General features: G+C 44.0%; 1 protein-coding gene across 6 annotated transcripts in view; it reads right to left on the reverse strand.

Annotated features, from left to right (window-relative positions):
* CIT (citron rho-interacting serine/threonine kinase) overlaps nt 1–16,932 on the reverse strand; it is a 171,879-nt gene that overhangs the window by 77,758 nt on the left and 77,189 nt on the right. For all 6 annotated transcript variants that reach the window (XM_061141899.1, XM_061141897.1, XM_061141896.1 and 3 more), the window contains 3 exons: nt 3,058–3,163; nt 2,021–2,164; nt 683–802 (listed from right to left, as the gene is read on the reverse strand). In XM_061141899.1, coding sequence (XP_060997882.1) covers nt 683–802; nt 2,021–2,164; nt 3,058–3,163 — 370 coding nt within the window. The remainder of the gene's footprint in view (nt 1–682; nt 803–2,020; nt 2,165–3,057; nt 3,164–16,932) is intronic.

Here is a 16,932-nt window from a genome sequence, read left to right on the forward strand (position 1 = left end):
AAACTATGAATTATCCTGGCTTCTCTCAAAAACATAAAGTGCATCTAAAAAGCTATGAAAACATCTTTAAAAATTATTTCAATGGTCTTAAAAGCAGAAGTTGGCACTCTTTCGGTAGAAAGTTAGATGGGAAGCCATTTCAGCTTTGCAGGCCATGCATGTGGTCTCTTGTCACAGCTACTCACCTCTGCCAGTGAAGCATGATCAGCAGCCACAGACAATATGTAAGCGAATGGGTGTGTCTGTGTTCCAATGAAACTTTATTTGTATAAACATTGAAATCTGAACTGCATATACTTTTCACACAGCATGAACTATTCTTTTGAATTCCTCCCCCCAACTATTTAAAAATGCAAAAATCATTCTCAGCTTGTGGTCATGGAAAACAGGTTGGTTGGCCAGATTCGCCCCCACAGGCTGTAGTCTGCCCACCACCACTGCTTTAAACCTACACCTTTGATTGAAAAAGAGTAGTCATTGTGGGGTCCAGACTTCAAAAGGAGCTAGAACATTTATATAAACCATGTGGAATCTAAAAAAGTTCCATTTGGAATCTGAAAGTTCCAAATGACCTACATACCTCTTTCTCCCCCTCCTCCCCCCCTTTCTCTGTCCCTCAAACATGCCTCCCCTGAAATGAGAGGTCTGAGCTGGTGCCCTGCTCCCAGGTAGCAAGTCATACCTGCTCTTTGATTTCTTGGAGCTTCCGGCTCTGCTCTCTGATATCATGGAGGAGCTGCAGTGCTTTGTCGTCCTCTTGGGACACCTCCATCCGTGCTTGCTCCAAACTTCGCTTTAAACTCTGCGGAAAGCAAAAATTTTTAATAGGGATGCCCCATGGATCCTGCTCTGGTTGAAAGACTCATTAAGGGAGCTGCAGGCTGCTTCGCAGACACCAAGACGGTTTCAGGTGACGGACCCACGACGACAGCTTCCAGTGGGTTGCTGAATTCCAAGTTTCATCCTGCAAAATCCCCTGGTTCAAGAAATCATCATCTCAAACACCTTGAGACCTCATGGATCCAGCCTGAAAGTGCAGCCACCTGTCTCCTACCTGGCCTAGCAGATACTTACTTGTATGTTCAGGACTGAAAACTAGTAAGATCCCCTAGCCATGAAACCACCACTGGGGTGGATACAAAATCTCTTCTGGAATATCAGTGATTCGAGGACTATCAAGTATATCACCCTTTTTCAAAGTAGCAATGACTTCATTCTCTGCCCGGGTATCATTTAGGACTCCAAGCAATCTATTTCCACCTCCTGGCTTACGTTTCCTGGACACCTTTCATCCATAAGGTTCCCTTAATGCTTCAGTAGCACTGAAACATATATCTGAAATACAGAGCTGAATAACTTCACCCACCACTGAAAGGCAGCCAAATCTGGAATGGAAACATAGCAGTTATTCTTAATCAGCCACGTTCTATAGATTTCCTCTCCCTTGTGGAAAAAACACTTGAAAAATGTGCGGTTCAACTTCTTAAGACTGTACATTAAGAAACACCTGAATGAAAATTTTTAACGAGACAATGGAGAAGACAGTCTACTCTTGTGAAGGAAAGAAAAAAAAAGTCACATGGTAAAAAATGACAAGAGGGTCTGGGTTTTAAAGCCTGAGTTTTCTTGTTGATATGCTGGTTCTAGGCGATAGTTGATTTGGGGCAAATTCAAAACATATTGTCTTGCCCTTATTTGGGAGCTTGGTTCCTGAGGCTGATCATGTAGGACACAAGGTAGACCACAGAGGTTGGGATGGGAGATGTGAGACCCTCTGCAAGGCCATCTACGCTTGTCTCCAGGCTCCTACCTGGACTCTCTGAGCCTGACCTCCTGTCTCCAGGCCCTCACACCTGGCGCACGCTACTCTGCACATCACAGGTCCTGCTCGTGCGTCCTCCCTCTCTATTCTCTGCCCCTGGCTGTGACGTGCCTCATGATGCTGTCATGAAACAGGATGAGACACACACAACAGGAAGTGCCACCTCCGAGGGAAGGGGGCTTTGGGGGGAAGGCTCACACTGCATTCTGTGATGTAGGTAGCAAGGTCCTGCTCCAGGAGGGATCTCTGAGTCTCAGAGGCCTTCAGCTCCACCTCCTTCTGACTAAGCACAGCCTCCACCTCTGACACTCTCCGATGTAACCGGGTCATTTCCTGCTCCATCTGAAATAGACACAGCAACGCGTTAAAAAAGGCCCGTGGGGGGTTCGTTAGGAGTAATCACGTCTCAAGCCACCTCCGAAACCACCTGGTGGTCCCGGTTGGCACTAACTCGCCAAAATGTTGGGATGGAAATACCATGGTTTCTTCGCCTGGGAGCACACCGGTCTTCACAAGGACAGTCACCAATGCTAAGTCACTCCTCTCATGCAAGGCTGGGTTCACACTCGATCACTTCTCTAACCCAGTAAGCGAGGAGGCCACAATCACCATTTTTTTCACCTGTTTGTTTTTTGGGTTGGGTTTGGTTTTTTTTTGCAGATGTCAGTTTAATTTTATCCCAAATCCATCTTGATCCCCCCCATCTCCTTGCAAAGATCTAGAGGACAAATCCAGGACAGGGCAAGGAGATATGGACTCGTCTGCACTCTTGGGAGTCCCAGGCAAGAAGTGACTCTTACGAGCTTCCAGAGAACTGCCTCTGGGCTGGAACAGTGAGCGTTAAGAGACGTTGAGCATAATCAACAGTGGCCGCAGTTACATAGGCAGGAGTTTCTAAGGACTAGGAAGAGAGACTTCGCATCACTCAAAGCAGATGGGATGCATCTCGGCCACAGGTGAGGACCCGAGCCACCTGCCGGAAGACGCAGACATCTGGGTGGGTCATGTTGAGGAACGGGCCGCTCTATATCCAGGGCCTCCTCTGGTTAAGATTTAAAGGATTTACGGCAGCGTCAAGGCCCGAATTCATCTCCCTCTGAGCTGCCGGAGGCGCGACTTCGGCGCGGGAAGGATCAGGTGGCTCTGCGCCAGCGGCGGCCCCGGGCAGGTCCCTCGGCATATATTGACGGGAGGATCCTGCAGCAAGGAGGGAGGCCGGCTGTGGAAATAAATACCTTGTGACACTTGTCCTGGGAGTCTTGCAGCTCTTTGCTTTTGATAAGAAGTTTCTTTTCCATGGAGCTAGTCTTGGCAGGGGAGTCCAGACTTGACACAACAGACCTGGATGGAAGAAAACCAATGTCAAGGTGAGGGGTGGGGATGGGCCAAAAATAATAATAAAAACTTTTAAAAATGAAACTACAGCAGAATTTAGGATTAGCAGATGCAAACTATTACGTACAGAATGGAAGAACAGTAAGGTCTTACTGTAAAGCACAAGGAACAGGATATATTCAATATCCTGTGATAAACTATGATGGAAAAGAATATGTGTGTGTGTATATATATATGTATGTATGTATGTATCGCTGAGTTACTTTGCTGTACTGCAGAGATTAACACAAACTGTAAATCAACAACACTTCAATAAAATAAATGTTATAAGAAAAGAAACTATAGTAGAGACCAAGACCTGCCAGTATCCTTGGGCATCAAAAGAGCTGGCTCAAGCAGCTTCTAATGACATCATAACCATGAGGCAGAGAGGTAGACGGGACCAAGAACACTGGAAGCAGGAGGATCCAAGTGTAAATTTAGCTGCCACTGACCTGAGGCAATAATTTGGCCTCCCTGAGCCTCCGTTTCCATTTCTAGGAGGTAGAATGATAATAAAAGGCCCTACCATGACAGGAGAGAATGAATATTAAACACATAGCATTGTGCCTGCACGGCTTCGTTTGCTCTTTCAACCAACGGATATGTGCTGTGCACCTACTCTGTTCCAGAAACCTTTCCAGGCACTGGAACGGCAGCAGTCAAGACAGACACAGTCCTTGCCCTCCTGGAGCTGACACTCATGGAGGGCATGCAGAGTACATCGGGCAGACACACGAACTAAAAGGTTAACAGATGATGCCAGAGAATGAAACTGGGTGACGTGCTATGACAGAGGAAATGGATCAGGGGCCCGTTTCTCTGAAAACTTGAAAAATGAGAAGGTGCTGGCCTTCCAAAGCTCTGGAAGGAAACAAACTCCAGGGAACAGGGATAAAGGATGCAGAGGTCCTGACACAGGACAGAGTTAACACAGCAAGTGGCCACTGTTTTCAGTTAACTATATTGACCAAACTGTTGTTTATTCCATCCCTAAGGCAGCCAGTTTGATTCTGCTTTATTTTATACAAACAGGTAACACTTATTGGTGCTTCCCTGGTGGCTCAGCGGTAAAGAATCTGCCTGCAATGCAGGAGACCCAGGTTTGATCCCTAGATGAGGAAGATCCCCGTGGAGGAAGTCATGGCAACCCACTTCAGTATTCTTGCCTGGAGAATCCCTTGGACAGAGGAGCCTGGTGGGCTACAGTCTATAGGGTCGCAAGGAGTTGGACATGACTGAAATGACTGAGCATGCACGAACACTTACTATGTTGGGCTAAATAAAGTCCCTCCACCAAGGTGTCCATGTCCTAATCTCTGGAACCTGTGGATCTGTTACCCGATGTGGCAAAGGGGGCTTTGCAGATGTGATAATGTTAAAAATTTTGATGGCAAGATATCCTGGATTATCGGATATCCTTGTGGGTATCCTTGTGGGTATATCCTTGTGGATATACATTGTGGGCCCAATGTAACCACAAGGGTCTTTTCAGTATGGAAGCAGAGGGAGACTTCCCTGGTGGTCCAGTGGTTAAGACTCTGTCCTTCTACTGTGGGGGGCACAGCTTCGAACACTGATTGGGGAACTAAGATGCTGCATACTGCAGAGTGAGGCCAAAAAAATTTTTTTTTAAAGATGGAAGCACAGGAAGGGAGGAGATGTGATGACAGAAATAGGGTCAGAGTCAGCAAGAGACTGGAAGATGCTACATCATCGGCTGTGAAGACAGAGGAAGGGGCCACGAGCCAAGGAAACTGGACAGCCTCTAGAAGCTGGGAAAAGCAAGGAAACTGATTCTCTCCTAGAGGATATCCAAACAGTATAGTCTGATAAACCCTGCTTCTAGTCCAGTAAAACCCATCTTGGACTTCTGACCTCCAAAAATATAAGGTAATACATTTGCATTGTTGTGAGCCTCTAAATTTGTGGTCACTTGTTACAGCAGCCATAGGCAGCTCATACACTTACTAAGTGCTGACTCGACGTGCACAGTTCTGTCCTAATGCGTTTTAACTCTTTAGTTTTAACTCTTTAGTCTCCCTAGCAACTGTATAAGACAATTTATTATCCTCATTTTATAGATGAGGAAACTGAATTTAAGTACCCTGCCACATGAGCAGGGAACCTAAGTAATCTGCCAGCTAATAAACTGTTTCTGTTGGTCCCAAGAGAGAACTGGGGTAGAGACTGAGGACGTACTGAACGTATCTCTCAGCATTTTATCACAAAAATAATGTAGTGTGGCCTCCTGAGAACAGACTAGAACAGACTCTCCACAAGGACACACTTTCCCACACACATACACAGAATTCACACACCCTGCCTCATACCTAAAAGCAGTTAATTTTTGTGGGTGGAGGTGACAGTTCTTATTTGGGGAGGTTTCCCTCAGTGGTCGGCACCCTAGGCACAAACGCTGAGACTGGTGAAGTGCAGGGCCAGAGCAGGAGCCAACGAAGGTTCTCATGCTCTAAGGGATGTGTGGCAGAGGCCACCACTGCTCTGCTGTCCCATCTACGTCGCCTTGGTAACAGGGTTGCAGCAGCTGGTTGTCAATGAGCACTGGCATCTCGCCAGCAGGTCAAAGTTCTGCTCTCCGGTGCACCACACCCTACTTCCCAAGTAAAAGTGGTCAGCTTCCTGCAGCAACGCAGCAGTGCTCTCTCCCTGCAGCTCCTGGCCGGATGACAAGGGCTGGCATAATGGTGCTGGCTCACTAAACCCCGATGACAGCTCCCAGTACACACTCTGGGGCAGCCAAGGGAGTTGACACCCAGAGTCATGCAGCTCTGTTCAAAATCTGACTTTGTAACTCACTCACCATGTGAGCTCTCTGAACCTCAGTTTCCTCATCTGAATAATGAGAAAAATTCTCAACCTAATTTCAAGAGTTCTCATGAGGCTTAAGTGAGATAACCCATTGGGAGGTCCTTATCACTGTGCCTTACATCTCATGGAGGTTCAATAAATGTCAACCATTCTACTATCATTGTGGTTTTATCATTACTACCCCTGCAATGGCGTGAACTGCACATGCCTCACAGGCCTAAAACCCTTGCTTCAGCAGGCTGAATTTGCCCCATGCTATCATCCACATTAGAAGCAAATGTTCATTATTCACACAAATGGGCAATGGGAACTGAAATCCAGAAATAAATTTTTTTTTTTTAAATCTCACTCTGGGCTAAAAATTTTAACCAAGTTCTGCTCCTCTCACTGGCCTATTGTCTATCTAAATCCAGTCAAAACACAAACTTACTTTTTTTTAAAATCTGAGATGAAATGGGTTGCTTGAAGGTATGGCCTTGAGCTGACTTTGCTATTTCTTCCTGATGTTATTCTGGTGGGTGGGCTGGAGAAGACGCAGACCACCAAAGGAGGGAAGGATGACCCACAGACAGGGCCCTTCTTAGTCCTTCGGTCATCAGGAGTCACCCACATGTCACTAAGTCACCTGCACTGACATGAGTCAGGGATGATGAGAGGGGTCACAGCTCTCTACCCGAGCACCGAACCAGCACCCTTGGAGAAAAACAATAGCGTGGGTGCACGATGATGGGAGGGAAGGTGGCTCTCAAGACTTGATGACAAGTGGAGGGCAGGCTCCAGAGGACTATGAAGTGCACCCCTGTGGATACAAAGCTCATTGTTATTCACCCAAAAAAAAGTGTTTCTAGGCCACTTGTTAATGGGGCCCAGAATCAGGGAGATGCTTAGGCCCTCCCCCTGCCAGCAACCACGGGAGACAACACGCCGGGGGGAGATGACACGCCAGCCTCTCCCCACCACCCGAGGTCTGACTCCTTCATCCTGCTATTTTGATGCGTGACAAATGTTCACTGTTGAGCCATTCTAAGTACAGCAATTAAGGACTCTTCAGAATAAAGGTGCTAAAAGAAATTTTTTTTCTTAGAATAAAAATTACATTAAAAAAAAAAAAAAGCTATAGTAAGTCCGCTGTGACTCAACTCAGCTTGTAGCAACAATCCCATAAACAGTCGTGCAATTGGAGGATGACGCTGGGGTGAGGACAGAAGGGGGAAAGGTCACTGCAGCTTTCTACAATGCCCCTGGTCTTCAGCTCAGCTACAAATTAGAATCACCTGAAGAGCTTTTTAAAAATTACTGATGTCGGGACATCCCTGACAGTCCAATGGCTAAGACTCTGGGCTCCTAAAGCAGGTTCGATCCCTAGTTAAGGAACTAGATCCCACATGCCACAACTAAGACCAAGAACAACCCAATAAATAGATAAAATTATTGATGTCAGGCAGTAAAAACATTTCGTGTGACGCTATAGTGGTGGATACATGTTATTATGTGTGTATGTGCTCAGTCTTGACTGATTCTTTATAACACCATGGACTGTAGTCCACTAGCCTACTCTGTCCACTGGATTTCCCAGGCAAGAATACTGGAGTGGGTTGCCATTTCCTCCTCCAGGTGATCTTCCCGACCCATAGAACGTACACCACCAAGAGTGAACTCTAAGGTACACAGGGACTCTGGGTGATAATGACATCTCATTGTAGGTTCATTCTGGTGGGGGATGTTGATAATGGGGAGGCTGTGCATATGTGGGGGTAGGGGGTGAATGGGAAACCTCTGTACCTCTTGTTAATATTGCTATGAACCTAAAACTGTTCTTAAAAAAAAAAAAAAAAAGATATCCAGGGCCCAACTAGACCACTTAAATCAGAGACAGAGACTGGGAGTGGGGCACAGGCAACGCCATTTTTATTAAGCTCCCGGGTGAGTCCAATGTACAGACAGGCTTAAGAACCATGGTGCTAATTAGACCAAAGTGTGTGTGATTTAAGGTCCAGGTATTTAAAGCTCACAGCTTGACCACCCCCATTATTTGGTTCCCGGTGACACTTTGGCCAGGAAATTTATTACTGGTGCATTTTGGTCATTCTTTGAGTAAAAACACAGTTTTGAAATTAATCATGGTGAGCAATGAATTTCAAGAAAATGTACAGATTTCAGACAATGATGAAAGACCACTCCTATCCCCTCATTCTTAATAAGTCAACTAAAATATACCATTTCCATGAATTTCTAAGAAGGAACTATACTAGAGAGAGGTATGGCTTAACTTAACATATTTGCATTCTATTTATTTTTCATGTAGACACTTAAGCCAATTAAATGACAGGTGTTAATGGTAAGTAAGCTCTCAATATGTATTTCTTTCTCTGCTGGTCTAAAATCATCCTGAAAAGTACCATTTCATGAAAGGTGGTAATATTTAAAGAGCTGATGCTACTCTTGCTTTAAGAGAAGGAAAGTACAAAAAGTCCTGTAATTGGCTGTAACTCTAAAGCTATGAGAGATGCAGACAGAATTGCTATAAAGAAATTATGTATTTCTGTTGACTATGAAATGGGACATGATCTACCTGCTAACTTAATTGCCAGAATTCTCCTCTGTTCTCAAAATTCTCAAACTTCGACACAGGCATACCTTGTTTTCTTGTGTGTGTGTGTTTTTTTTTTTTTTTTTGCTTGATTAAACTTCACAGTTTAATACTACATACTGAGATTTAATCTCTACATACTGAGATTTTTTACAAAGAGAAAGTCTGTGGCAACCCTATGTTAAGCAAGTTTATTGGCATTTTTCCAAGAGCATTTGCTCACTTTCTGTCTCTGTCACATTTTGGTAACTCTCACAGTTTTCCAACATTTTCACTAAATTATTTTATTTGTTATAGTGATCTATGATCAGCGATCTTTGATGTTACAATTGTAATGTTTGGGTCACCACAAATCATACCCATGTAAGACAGTGAACTTAATAAATGTTGTGTGCGTTCTGACTGCTCCCCCTACTGGCCTTTCCCAGTCTTTCTCCCTCTCCTCAGTTCAGTTCAGTTGCTCAGTCGTGTCCGACTCTGTGACCCCATGAATCACAGCACGCCAGGCCTCCCTGTCCATCACCAACTCCCAGAGTTTACTCAAACTCATGCCCATCGAGTCGGTGATGCCATCTAGCCATCTCATCCTCTGTCGTCCCCTTCTCCTCCTGCCCCCAATCCCTCCCAGCATCAGGGTCTTTTCCAATGAGTCAACTCTTCGCATGAGGTAGCCAAAGTATTGGAGTTTCAGCTTCAGCATCAGTCCTTCCAATGAACACCCAGGACTTATCTCCTTCAGGATGGACTGGTTGGATCTCCTTGCAGTCCAAGGGACTCTCAAGGGCCTCCCTATTCCCTGAGTCACAACAATACTAAAATTAGGCCAATGAATAACCCTACAATGGCCTTTAAGTGGTCAAGTGAGAGGAAGCAACACAGCTCTCTCACTTGGAGATGCAGACGTAAAGAACATACTTTTGGACACAGTCGGGGAAGGAGAGGGTGGGATGATTGAGAGAATAGCATTGAAACATATATATTACCATATGTAAAACTAATAGCCAGTGGGAATTTGCTATATGACATGGGGATCCCAAAGCCGGTGCTCTGTGACAACCTAGAGGGGTGGGATGAGGAAGGAGGTGGGAGGTAGGTTAGGGGACATATGTATACCTACAGCAGATTCATGTTGATGTATGGCAAAAACCATCACAATATTGTAAAGCAATTATCCTCCAATTAAAAAAACTTTTTTAAAGCTAGAAATGATTAAGCTCCACGAGAGAGGCATGTTAAAAGCCGAGACTGGCTGAAAGCTAAGCTTCTTGAACACAGTTAGCCAAGTTATGAATGCAAAGGAAAAGTTTTTGAAGGAAATTAAAAGTGCTCCTTCAATGAACACATGAATGATAAGAAAGCAAAATAGCCTTCTTGCTGATGTGAAGAAAGTTTTAACAGTCCAGATAGATTAACCAGCCATAGCACTCCCTTAATTAAGTCCAAGCCTAATCTAGAGCAAGGCCCTAACTCTCTTCAATTCTGTGAAGCTAAGAGAGGTAAGGAAGCTGCAGATGAAAAGTCTAAAGCTAAGAGAAGTTGGTTCATGAGGTTTAAGGAAAAAAGTTGTGTCTCCATAACAAAATTACAAGCTGAAGCCACAAAGGCTGATACAGAAGTCGCAGCAAGTTATCCAGAAGATCTAGCTAAAATAATTAACTTAAAATAATAACCAACAACAGATTTTCAATGTAGACAAGCAGCCTTATATTGAAAGAAAATACCATCTAGGACTTTCATAGCCAGAAAGGAGAAGTCAATGCCTGGCTCCAAAGGATGGGCCAGCTCTCTTGTTAGGGTTTAAAGTAGCTGGTGACTTAAAGTTGAAGCCAATGCTCATTTCTCATTCCAAAAATCCCAGAGCCCTTAAGAATTATGCTGAATTTACTCTTTTACACAGTATCTTGCTGATACTATGTATATAATAAATAACTAATTAGAACATACTGTATAGCACAGGGAACTCTACTCAAAGCTCTGCGGTGACCTAAATGGAAAGGAAATCCAAAAAAGAGGGGATATGTGTATACCTAGAGCTGATTCACTCTGCTGTACAGTAGAAAGTAACACAACATTGTAAAGCAGCTATACGCCAATAACAATTTTAAAAATTAAAAAATAAATCTACTCTGCCTGTGCTCTCTAGAACAATAAAGTGGGAATGACAGCACATCTGTTTACACATGATTTTAGATAGTGATTCTGTATCTATTCCACAGATACCGATGCCTCTGATGGGTCTGGGCAAAGTGAATTGAAAATCTTCTGGAAAGGATTCACCATTCTATTAATAGACGCCATTAAGAACATTTGTGATTCATGGGAAGAAATCAAAATATCAACATGAGCAATCGGTTTCATGAGCTGATTCCAATCCTCATGAATGACGTTGAGAGGTTCAAGACTCCAGTGGAGGAAATAACTGCGGATGTGATAGAAACAGCAAGAGAACTAGAATTAGAAGTAGAGACTGAAGAGGTGTCTGAATTGCTAGAATCTCACAATAAAACTTTAACAGATTAGGAGTAGCTTCTTATGGATGAGCAAAGAAAGTGATTTCTTGAGATGGAATCTACTCCTGGTGAAGATGCTGTGAAGCCTGTTGAAATGACAACACAGGATTTAGAATATTACATAAACTTAGTTGAAAAAGCAGCAGCAGGGTTTCAGAGGATTAACTCCAAGTTTGGAAGAAGTTCTACCATGGGTAAAATGCTATCAAACAGCATTGCATGCTACACAGAAAGCATTTGTGAAAGGAAGAGTCAATCAATGTAGCAAACTTCACTGTCATCTTACTTTAAAAAACTACCTTCAGCAAATATGACCCTGATCAGTCAAGCCATCAGCATGGAGGCAAGACCCTGCACCAGCAAGAAGGTTATGACCCACTTAAGGTTTACATGATGGTTAGCATTTTTTAGTAATAAAGTATTTTAAAATTAAGGGATGTAGACTGTTTAGACATAATGCTATTGCACACTTAAAAGACTATGGTATACCATAACATAACTTTTTATATGCACTGGGAAACCAAAAATTTGTGTGACTTGTTTTATTGCAATATTCACCTTACTGCAGGTAATACTGCCATATCTCCAAGGTATGCCTGTATTTTCTGACCACCTTATACGAGTGTAAAATAGATAGAAAGGATATATACACACACACACATATCCTTTATATATATATATATAAGGAAGAATATAAAAAGCCCTGTGATCCCATGGGAGTATGTGCAGACCAGTGGTTCTCAACTGGGCAATTTTGCCTCCAACAGGACACATGCTAATATCTGGAGACTTTTTTGATTTTCATGACTAGGGATGGGAGTGCTATTAACATCGAGTGGGTAGAGGCCAGAGATGCTGCTCAACCATTCTACCACACACATGACAACCCCCCACAAAAAGAATTATCTGGCCCAACATGTCAATAGTGCCAAGTTGCAAAACTCTTCTGTGAAGGCTATCCAGTTAAGAAGTCACAATTCCTGTCCTCAAAGAAGTAGGAGTGTAGGAGAAAGAATTAATGCCACCACTTTTGTCATCAATAATAATGCCCATCTACTGAGCCCTATATCAGGCACTGTGTTTGGTTCTTTAGGGTGACCAAACTGAATCCTCCCAACAATCCTCTAAGGAGGGTATTATTAGTATCCTGTGGCACTGAGGCCAAGGAATAGCTAACCCTGTGGCCTCTAGGTTCTCCTACTAAGCACATTCTGATGATAGGGGTGCAGATGAATGTCAGAAGAGCTGGATGTTGGTTCAAAATTGGGTTCTACAAATCATGGGAATCCCAACTCTGCTACTTGTTGGCTGGATGGCCTTGGACAAACTAAAGAAAACGGCCACAGAGACCCAGAGGAGTGAAGTCAAAGACAGGGAAATGAACCAGGCAAGGGAAGGTAACCTCTACCCATGACTAGCTTCGTGCAATGCTAGGAGGGTGACTCCAGGCCCAAGAAAGCTTAGGTACCCAAGAGCATCCATAAGCCAGCTCAGTCCACAGCCACCTCCCAGAAATGGTTCATTTCACGTACAAGAACAACTCTTTCTCCATCATTTGGTGGCTCGGGGGTGGGGGTGGGGTAATTAAACAGGAAACAGTACAGATTTCAGAGGCCCAGGTTGGTTCATACTCTGGGCTCGATGCTAATAAAAGAACATGCATCCTGCCCACACATTGCTTCCCTACTCCTCCTGGCCACATCTCTGATACACAGCCAGTTATCCCCATGGAGAGAAAAGGCACTTCTGAGCAGAGGGTGCGTGCAGCCACCCACCCACACACAGCAGTGCTGTCTCTTCAAGCACGAAGCCAAGTTTGGGTTTTCCTTTTTTTTCCAGCTTCTATTTTCTAGAAAAATTTACTCTGAAATCAACATCTCTTCCCAATATACACATCTGCTTTATAATTATAGAGACCCAAAGAGTACTAATAGAGGTAATGGTGTATGACACAGAGGGAAGGTTGAGCTTGGTCATTATTGCTGCAGCAGAGAGAATATTTTCTTAAGATGTATTTAATGTGACCTAAAAATTGCTTTTACATGTAACCTCAACATTTAAGGAAAATGACAAAATGCAGTTTTCTTGATGTCTATAAATAACCCCCATAACGCAAAAAAAATACATTTTTTCTTAATAAACTATCAAAAGAAAACTTCATATCAAAAAACACAATCTGTACTTCCAACCTAAAAAGAAGTATATGTGTTGAGTTCTCTCTAATCACTGCAGTAATAATTAAGATCATGTTTAAACACCAAGCCATCCATTTATTTCCTTGGGAAGATGACCTCAAGTCTACAAGACTGCCTCCAAATCACAGATCACAAATCACAGATATCCTCGAGATAAACAAGAATGGATAGTGGAGGCTAAAACGAGGAAATCAAAATTAGCTCAGCCACGGGCTCTACCTTCATTGTGGCCAAAGGCACTAAAAATACATGTGAGCGCAAGATGCAATATGGTGCAAAAAATAAAACACTCATCAGCATTCTGTTCCAAAAATGTATTGGCTTTTAAGATTGAGCATTCTGAAATTTATGAACTAACTTTATAAGCTCATTTTAAAATACACACTAGTGTCCATCATGAACACTTAGAAATACAACAGTCCCTGCCTCAACCCAATCCATGGTTTCAGTTACCCATGGTCAACTGTGGCCCAAAAATATTAAGTGGAAAATTCTAGAAATAAACAGTTTATAAACTTTCAACCGAGCACTGAGATGAGCAGTGTGATGCAATCTCCCACTGCCCTGCTCTGTCCTGCCCAGGATGTGATTCATCCCTTTATCCAGTCAATCTACACTATATACTACCCGCTAGCTGACTTGGCTATGGGATCAACTGCCGAAACATCACACTACTTGAGTGCAAGTAAACCTTATTATACTTAGTAATGGCCCCAAAGCCCAAGAGTAGTGATGCAGCAATTCTGATATTCTCTTAGTGTGCCTAATTTATAAAGTAAACTTTATCATAGATATGTATGTATATACAGGGGGAAAAGTATATAAATAGTGTTCAATACTATATGCTGTTTCAAGCACCCACTGGGGGTCTTGGAATGTATTCCCAGCAGATAAGGGGGAACTGCTACCCCCAAAATACCACTCTCCTAAAAAGCTGCTTCTGAATCTAGCTAGCTTTGGGGCTTACCAAACCCCCTGTGCCAACCCACACACACATCACATACACACACACATACACAGAGCAGTGGTCTCCAGCTGAATTACAGCATATGCTTTGGAATCATTTATTAAAATTTGTGTCATTAATAAAAGCATAGTTACATGATTTCTAATATGGTCCCCATCTCTAAGCCAGGGCCTAGCTCTGCAGGTTAATTTCACTGGCATGCTACCACCTCTTGCCTGGATGGCTGCAGTAATTTAACTCTTCTCCCTGAAGCCAACCCTGTTCATCTTCTTATCCACCAAATAATGATCAGAGGACCCCTCTGCACAATGAGAACCAGACTCTCCACATACCGACTCAAAGTCCTGAAAAGGCTTCCTGCTCATCACAAATACAGCAAGATCCAAAATCAGAGACCCTGCCTGTCTCTTCTCGGACCACATCTCCCACGCATGCTGAAGCTCTGACTGCTCCAGCAAGCTTGCTGTTCACTGGACACTCACAAGCTTGTCCCGGCCTCGGGGACAAAAGTGCTGGTTCCCAGTCATTCCCCACCCAGGTTCAGATTTCTTCACAGCACTTCCCACCATCTGAAAACTTTCTTATCCATGAACTTACTTATCCTCTCTCTGTCTCCCTGCACAGAATGTTAGCTTTGTGAAGGCAGGGACCTTATCTATCTTGCTCAGCCATGCCACAGGCTTAGAACTATGTATTTGCTGAATGAACAAATAAACAAATGAATGAATGATGTGCCAAGCAATTCTGTGCCCTGGACAGTCTCAGTTTAAAGGTATCAGTGGGACAAAGAAATCCAAAATAAGAAGTGCATCAGATCAATGCTGGCTTGGGAAAGCTCTCTGGTCCTTGCACGGGAGATGCTCAGCATTGGTTCTGGGACAACAACGTCATGAGGATACATGCTCTGTCCCATCCAGGGGACGCTCTAGCACAGTGTTGGAGTGGGAGTATGTGACCCCCAGGCTGGACACAGTGCACGTCTGTCTCCCCCAGCACCTAGTTCCAGACCCCAAGGGAAGTATGTCCTATCAGGAGCCTGGGGTGTGTTTTACAAAGGGTACAGGTTTAAATAATACATCACAGGCTCCATTCTGAGTAAAAACTTGGATGGAGATATCAGGACATCTGTCAGGCACCCCCATGGAGCCTGATTGTCTCAATGGGCAGAAACCAGCAAGATGTCTTTGTTAAGAGAAGCGAGGAAGAGAAGAGAATCCAAAGCACCCATGGGCCCATCTTCATCCCTAAATAACAGCAGCAAACATGAAATGAACAGTCACTGTGCTCCTGGCACCAACACTATATGCTCTGAGTGACCCCACAACAAATCCAGCACACAGCCAAGAATAACCTCCACTTTCTACAGAAGGAAACTGAAGCTAAGAGGTTAAATACCTTGTTCACACAGCTAGTCGGGGGCGGGCAGAGTCTATATCCACCTGAGCCCAAAGCCTAGACTTGCAACGAGTGTGCAACGGTCCATCCTGCAAAACAAAGAATGCTAGGCTTCCCTGGTGGCTCAATAGTAAAGAATACACCTGCCAACGCAGGTGACACGGGTTCCATCCTTGGTCCAGGAAGATCCCACATGCCTCAGAGCAACTAAGCCTGTGCTCCCCAACAAAAGAAGCAACAGCAATGAGAAGCCTAAGCACTGCAACTACAGAGTAGACCAACTAGAGAAAAGCCCAGGCAGCAACAAAAAACCAGTGCAGCCAAAATAAATAAATAAACAAACAATGCTTATATTAGCTCTAAAGTTAAAGCTGGAAGAGATGGCCATCCTCTGCCACACGCATGGCGAGTGAACTTAAGTAGTAATCCAAGCTTCCTGGTCAGTTTCTTTCTCTGTAAGACTATGGGTTACCGCTGGAATTAAATGAAAATGTTTGTTAATCCCTTAGAAGAATGTCTGGTACAGTGAATTCTCAGTAAAGTCGGCTCTTTCACCTTTTTATTAGGCTAATCCATCGATCCCACATGCTCTATCAGGGCCAGGGTTGTTGGAGGCAGGGCAGTGTAGTGGTACAGCCTATGGGTCTCAGATCTGTAACTACCTACAAAATCTTGCTGAGCCTCGGTGTCCTCCTCTGTAGGATGGGAATAATACAGCCACCTCACACAGTTACAGTGAGATAGTAAGGACTTAATGAAATACATGTGAAGAGCCATTCAGCACAGTTCTGGGTGCACAACAGTTGACAGCTTCCATGAGCAGCTGTATAAACTGTGCAGAAGAACTTGCATAATCCTTGACCACTTTTAATTCCATTTGACAAATGTTCATTGAAGGCCTGCCAGAGGCAAGGTCCTATTTCATGCAAAGGGTAGAAGACATGGTCCCCATCCTCAATGAGGGCTGAGGAGCTTCGCCAAACATAGGGCACAAGAAGGGGTGAGTGAGAAGGCAGGCTGGGGTCTTGGCACACCAGGCATGAATGCCAAGCTCGGGAGTGGTCATTAATTCTGTGCACATCATGATGCTACAAGGTCTGAGCTGGAGAATGACATCATCCAACTTATGCTTCGGGAGAATTCCACCCTCTGGAGAGGGTAGATTAGATCAGGGAAAACCAGAGGCAGATGAATCAGTCAGGAGGCTACTGCAATGGTCCAAGCAAAACTCAACAAGTGGTGGCGGT

The sequence above is a fragment of the Dama dama genome, chromosome 5 (genome assembly GCF_033118175.1).
Source record: "Dama dama isolate Ldn47 chromosome 5, ASM3311817v1, whole genome shotgun sequence".
Lineage (NCBI taxonomy): Eukaryota > Metazoa > Chordata > Mammalia > Artiodactyla > Cervidae > Dama > Dama dama.